Source organism: Echinops telfairi, unplaced genomic scaffold (genome assembly GCF_000313985.2).
Source record: "Echinops telfairi isolate 266 unplaced genomic scaffold, ASM31398v2 ScPeMD7_655;HRSCAF=1070, whole genome shotgun sequence".
NCBI classification, from domain to species: domain Eukaryota; kingdom Metazoa; phylum Chordata; class Mammalia; order Afrosoricida; family Tenrecidae; genus Echinops; species Echinops telfairi.
This window is the reverse complement of record NW_022104553.1, coordinates 17,318,711-17,324,587: the sequence shown is the minus strand read 5'-3', so window position 1 is coordinate 17,324,587 and position 5,877 is coordinate 17,318,711. Positions and strand designations below refer to the sequence as shown.

General features: G+C 61.2%; 2 protein-coding genes across 3 annotated transcripts in view; one reads left to right on the top strand and one right to left on the bottom strand.

Moving 5' to 3' along the window:
- EPS8L1 (EPS8 like 1) overlaps window positions 1-3,895 on the top strand; it is a 12,816-nt gene extending 8,921 nt beyond the window's left edge. Inside the window, exons 13-19 of one of the 2 annotated variants that reach the window (XM_004715642.2) lie at window positions 80-108; window positions 2,163-2,298; window positions 2,394-2,519; window positions 2,642-2,729; window positions 2,861-3,035; window positions 3,382-3,514; window positions 3,626-3,895. In XM_004715642.2, the coding sequence (XP_004715699.1) occupies window positions 80-108; window positions 2,163-2,298; window positions 2,394-2,519; window positions 2,642-2,729; window positions 2,861-3,035; window positions 3,382-3,514; window positions 3,626-3,712 (774 nt within the window). In that variant the 3' untranslated portion in view covers window positions 3,713-3,895. Of the gene's footprint in view, window positions 1-79; window positions 109-2,162; window positions 2,299-2,393; window positions 2,538-2,641; window positions 2,730-2,860; window positions 3,036-3,381; window positions 3,515-3,625 lie in introns of both variants that reach the window. The other variant, XM_045292910.1, reaches the window with a different exon arrangement.
- A 498-nt stretch (window positions 3,896-4,393) lies between these two features.
- PPP1R12C (protein phosphatase 1 regulatory subunit 12C) overlaps window positions 4,394-5,877 on the bottom strand; it is a 13,252-nt gene continuing 11,768 nt past the window's right edge. Inside the window, exons 14-17 of the mRNA XM_045292386.1 lie at window positions 5,763-5,867; window positions 5,369-5,419; window positions 5,172-5,222; window positions 4,394-5,085 (exon numbers count right to left, since the gene is read on the bottom strand). Of these exons, the coding sequence (XP_045148321.1) occupies window positions 4,999-5,085; window positions 5,172-5,222; window positions 5,369-5,419; window positions 5,763-5,867 (294 nt within the window). The 3' untranslated portion in view covers window positions 4,394-4,998. The remainder of the gene's footprint in view (window positions 5,086-5,171; window positions 5,223-5,368; window positions 5,420-5,762; window positions 5,868-5,877) is intronic.

The window sequence follows — 5,877 nt, the reverse complement described above, 5'->3', positions numbered from 1 at the left end:
GGGGGGAAGTGGCGGGGAGGACGTGTCTACAGGGCAACCACGGGCCATCCCTGACCTACTGCTCCCGTCCCTCCTTCAGCAAAGCGCGCCCCAGGTCGCTGTCAATGGGTGAGTGTCCAGTGGGGTGTGGGGGTGGGATGGCGGGTGGCCTATGGGAGGCGGGGTTCTTAGTCCTGACCCCGCCCCCTTTGTTTTGGTGACCCGTGGGAGGCGGGGCTCTCGGTCCTGACCCCGCCCCCTTTGTGTTTTGGTTTCTTCCTGCCCCACTCCCGCGCAAATCTCATCCATTCTTTCTTCTTCCCAGGTGGGTGAGGTGGTGAACAGGCTGGGGCTGGGGGGGTAGGGAAAGGGAGAGAAGCAGGGGGGAGGGGAGGGGGAGGGCCCCTTGATTCGAGGGAGGAGGGAGGGCGTTGCAGGTCCACGTGTCAAGGGTTGACCGAGGCAGAGACTGGGAGGGGCCCCGGAGTGGGTGACATCTGAGGTGGTGTCCCCAGGTCCTCCAAAGTCTCCCGGTTGAAGATTTGGTGTTTGAGGCTGGGGACTAAGAGGAAGCAGGCTTGGGACTTGAGGGGCTGAGAGGATGTTTGGATGTTTCTGGTGCTAGGCTGAAGGGGCGGCTGTGGGTTCCCCCCAGAGAGGTGAGGGTGGGAGGAAGCTGGAGGCAGGGAAAGCTTGAGACCTGGACTTTTGGGATCTTCGGGGAAGAAGCAAGTGAGAGGCCAGGAGGGCAGGCCTGTGGACAGGTAGAGGACATACTGGAGAGATGCCTGGTGAGCGGAGAAGACCCCAGAATGTCCACAATGGAGGAAAAGAAGGGGGGTCTGGATGGGGGCCCAACAGAACGACAGCTACTGGCCTCACACAGGGGGCGCCGTGGCCCTGAAGACCCCCCCTCTCCCCTACACAGGTAAGCCTGATCCGAGTTGAGTAGTTCTTTCTTTGGGCAGGTGGGGGGGGGGGGGGGAGAAAGCATGTCCAAAAAACTGGCCCCCATATGCCCCTATGCCCATCTGTGTCTGCCAGACACCTGTCACTCATCACTCCTGCTCCGAGCTCAGGGTCTTTGCAGGGAAAGTGGGAATAACAGTCCTTCCTGGGTTGTCAGCCTCCTGGGCCAGTCAGCTGAACCATTTAGGCAGGGACTCTGGGGCCAGCCATGGCCCACCCCTGCTTCATGACCTGGACCCATTCGTTTGGTCCTCTCACTCCCCACCCCATCCACACCCACTGCCCGTCTGTGCGGCAGATTCCCAACATTGCCAGAGGGCTTCGTTACCTTGTGCCACTTTCACGGAATTACCACAAGGGGGTGACTTTCACAAACAGAAATGTATCCTCATCGTTTAGGAGGCTAGGAAGAAGCATTCGTGCAGGGAGCCATCTGTAAATGGTTAGTGCACTCAGCTGCTTAGGGGGAAGGTCAGAAGTTCTAATCCACCCAGAGGTCCCTTGAAAGAAAGCCCTCAGAGACCTATTTACAAGCAGTGGGCACAGTTCTACCCAAAGACACGTGGGGTCGCCAAGGGTGGAACTGGCTTCATGAGAACTGGTTGCTTGGGGGGAAAAACCTTAAAACGTTTGCTTGTGATTTGAGTGGAAGTTGGCCAAGCAATTTGAGCACACGCTGCTTTGTGACATTTGTTCCCACGATGGCACAAAAATTTACCCATTTTCCCCCAGTCTTCTTTCCTCCACCTTTCTATCCCAGCCTGCCTGCGTGGCCTTCTCTCTGGGCCAGTGGCAAAGCTATCTTTCTGAGCGTGGCTGGTCGATGGGTCTAAGACTGCACCCCTCGCTGGAGCGGGTATTGTTTGCTTACAGGCCTGAGTGGCATAGTGAGCTAAGTACGGTTGGACACAAGGCCGGTAGTTCAAATCCGCCAGCTGCTCCTCCGGAGTAAGATGAGGCTTCCTGCTTCCATAGCGTTACAGTCTCAGAAACCCACAGGGAGAGTTCTACCCTGCCCTCTAGGGTTGCAATGAATGGGCACTGACCCCACAGCAGGAAGCTTTTAGTTTTATGGTGTGGCTGAGAGGCGAGCCACGGGGCTCAGCTGTAGGCCTAAAGGGTGATGAAAGTCAGGGTCACCTGGTATTAAGTATTGGCTCCAACCCCAGCCGCTCCTGAGCCGGCTGCCTCCTGATCCCCGCTCCCCTCCTTAGTCACCAGGACTCTGCGTTGGAGGCCCAGCCCGAGCAGGAGCTGGCCCTGGCGGCGGGGAAATGGGTCCTGTGTAATTACGACTTCCAGGCCCGAAACAGCAGCGAGCTGTCCGTCAACCATCTGGATGTGCTGGAGGTCAGGGCCGTGGCGAGCCGAGGGACAGGGTAGATAGGGGTGGACCCAGCGTCAGGTGCTGAGCCTTAGCCCCCCACACCACACCCCTGTCCCAGGTGCTGGATAACAAACGCAAGTGGTGGAAGGTCCGGGACCCGCAGGGGCAGGAAGGATACGTGCCTTTTAATATCCTGAGCCCCCATTCGGGACCCCCAGCGGGCCGAAGCCCTGCCTGCAGCCTGGTGAGACGAGACTGCAAGGTTTTGGGGGAGAGGCGGTTGGGGGCCAGAAATCCGGTCTCAAGGGTCCTGGCAAGGCGTGCCTGGGCAGCCGGGTCTCATTCTTACCCCGCTCCCCTCTCTAGAACAGCACGCCACCCGAGCCTCTGGCTCCGGCTCGGTCCCACTGGGACAGCTGCGATAGTCTCAACAACCTGGACCCCTGTGAAAAGGGTGAGTGGTGGGGGCAGCCCAGGGAAACCGAGGCTCAGAAAGAACGAGTGGGTTCCCGGGATCACAGCTGGGGCAATGGAGGCCCCTAGCCTCGGTCCTGAGCTCCCTCCCTCCTGGCTTTCTGCCTGCAGAGAAATTCTGCCAGATGCTCAGTATCAATGAAGAGCTGCAGGTGCGCCTGGCCCAGGGCCGCTCGGGCCCTAGCCGCCCCGCCGCGGGACCCCGCGCCCAGGAGCTGCAGCTCAGCCCGCACTCGGACGCCTCGGAGGTCCGCGCTTGGCTACAGGCCAAAGGCTTTAATTCTGGGTGAGTAGCACCAGCGCCCCGCCCATTGGCTCTGAAGGGCAAGCGTTCTGATTGGCCCCAAAGCGGGCGGAGCGCAGGACGCTGCTGTAACAGGCCGTGATTGGCACGTTTTCTCAAGTTTCCATTGGAACCTCCGGAATGTCCCTCCTCCAACCGGAAGCAAGATCCTTTGTGATTGGAGGGTGGGAGAACGGGCTTTCCGTCACCTCCTACTTCACCACCTCGCCCGTGGGTTAGGGTGCTGCTGATTGAACTAACGGCTAAGTGGGCGTGATTGGCGGAGCGGACGAGGTTGGAGCTGCAATTGGCTAGCAGTTCTGTGACCCTCACCCCCACCCCTCCTTAGCACGGTGAGCGCACTGGGCGTGCTGACAGGCGCGCAGCTCTTCTCGCTGCAGAAAGAGGAGTTCCGGGCCGTGAGCCCCAAGGAAGGGACACGCGTGTACAGCCAGGTCACAGTGCAGCGCGCGCTGCTGGAGGTGAGCCCGGCCAGGCCTGCCTCCCCGGGGCTGCTCTAGGCTGGGGCGGGAGCTGTAGGGCCGGGCGCGGTGGGGGAAGGGGTTCTGATGCCCACCTCTGCCCTCCACCAGGACTCGCAGAAAATGTCAGAGTTGGAGGCAGTGATGGAGAAGCAAAAGAAGAAGGTGGAGGGTGTGACGGAAGTGGAGGTCATCTGACCCTCTGCAGTTTCAGAACCTCCCCTCAAACCCGGGGTATGTGTGGACCGGTCCTTACTGGGGTCCCCCACCAATGCATGGACTGGCCGGGCACGATAGGGGGCGAGGCGCACTTGTCCACTAGAGGGTGCCAGTGGGGTGTAATGTACCACTACTGCCCAGCCTATAAACAGCCTACTCATAGCGGTCCTGTCGTTTTGTCCCCTTTACCCGACTACTTGGGGCCCAGCGACCTGTTGCCTCCTACCGGTCACAGCCTCTGCCTGGGACAGAGGCTTTGAGTTCTGTTTCCATCGTTGCCGTCAGCCCCCACCCCCCCAAAAAAAGCCACCCTGCTTAAAAGAGCCTGGTCAGTTTGCGGTGCCGATAAGGCTTCCTATTCCTGTAAAAATGGACAGCTTCAGACGCCTACAGGTGCAGCTCTTGTCCTGTCCTGCAGGTCACCCAATTGGTATCCACTCTATGGCACTCAGTACCTTCCACTCGAAGCCTGCCCTAACTATAGAGGCCCACTCCGGTCTTCTTTCCTTCTCTGCTCCTCACCCACCCCGACCTGCCATGGGTGGCAAGGGGGCAGGTAGCAAGGGGGTCTAGGGCTCGTGCCTTGGCTCCAGCTCCCCACCCATCCTCGCCCAGACGGCCGCCACCCACTGGCCAGGGCAGGAACCGCGTGCACGCCCCCAGTGGCAACACCGCATCTTTATTTGTGATGCCTGCGCTTTCTCTCAAAAATACCTTCTCCCCCAGGCCCACCTGCATGGTGGACGGGAAGGGGGCAGCAAAAATAGACGTCCCTCCCTATTGCACGTGGGCGTGGCCCCCGGGAAAGCCCCTGCCCGGCCCAGGCCTCGTGGGCAAGCACCTCTGGCTAGAGGCGGGTGGGCACGGTTCTTGGCACGTTCTTGGATCCCTGTTCTGTTTGGAGGGGATGGGGTGGCGGAGGGGGCGTCACACGTGAGGTGGGGGACCCCCGGGGCGGCTACTCTGGTCCCTGGCTTCTGGTCCTTGCGTTCTGTGGTCCTCAGTGCCTTCCTGGCTCTTGCCTCCTGCCGCGGTCCCTTCTCGCAACGTCCCCCTACCTGGCTCAGCCTCCCACCTGCCTCCCTCCCTCCATCTGGTCTCGGGCGGCACCCCCTGGTTCTCCCCTCCCATTCTGGAGGGAGGTCCCTCAGGGGAGTTATGGCTTCTCAGAGTCGTCCCCGGAGCGTGTCACTCGTGGTCACACGGGGAAGGGGTGCGTGTGGCAGAAGCAGCTGCATAAATACGGGGGGAGGGGTCCTGCGGAGTCACTTGGAGAGCTTGCTGATGACGCGGATCAGAGCTGCATTCTCATCCTTGAGTCTCTGGTTGTCAGCTCGGAGGTCCGACAGGGCCTGAGGGGTGTGCGGGCCGTCAGCCACCCAGGAGCAAGAGGACCCCCAACCGGCCTAGCCCCCGCCATCCCCTCAATCAGTCTCACCTTCAGCTCCTCCTCCAGCTCCGCAGCCTTCCGCTCCAGGGCCCTGCGCTCCTGCAACCGGCCGGGAAGGGGGCCGTCAGGGGCGCGGCGGGGTGTGGCATGGTGGGAGATCGGGTGGCATGGACTTCTTTGAGCCTGGCTCAGGTGGGTTGGGGGCCTGGGGACATGCCTGCCATACCCCCACTGGCCCTACTCACGAATCTCTCCAGCTCCAGGAGGGCCGGCCTCTCAGCGAAGCGCTCGTGCTTCTGTTGGGCCCCGTGGGGGTGGAGGTGGGGTGTCAGAAATGCTCAAAATCGGAGGGCCCCCGTCATCCCCCCAGCACAAGCCCCAATCACCTCCAAGCTTCGCCCTCTCATCACTCAAGACTCCAAAGCCTCACCCCTCACTGGCCCACAGGGCCCACCCACCCAAAAGCCCAGCTCAGAATCACTCAGGCTCCTACCTTCAGGCTCCACCCCCATAGCCACACCTGTCCATAGGCCCCGCCCCCTATCTCAGGACCTGTTCCTCCAATCACACCCAATGCCCCAGCTCTTAAGTCCCACCCCTCTTAGGCCACGCCCCCAGGGGGACCGACAGACCCTTCACCTGTGTGGCTTTCTCCAGCTCCACCTTGAGCTGCGAGAGCTGCAGCGTGGTCTCTGTCAGCGCCTCCCGCAGCCGCTCGTTCTCCACTCGCAGCTCTGCGTACAGCTGGGGGGGG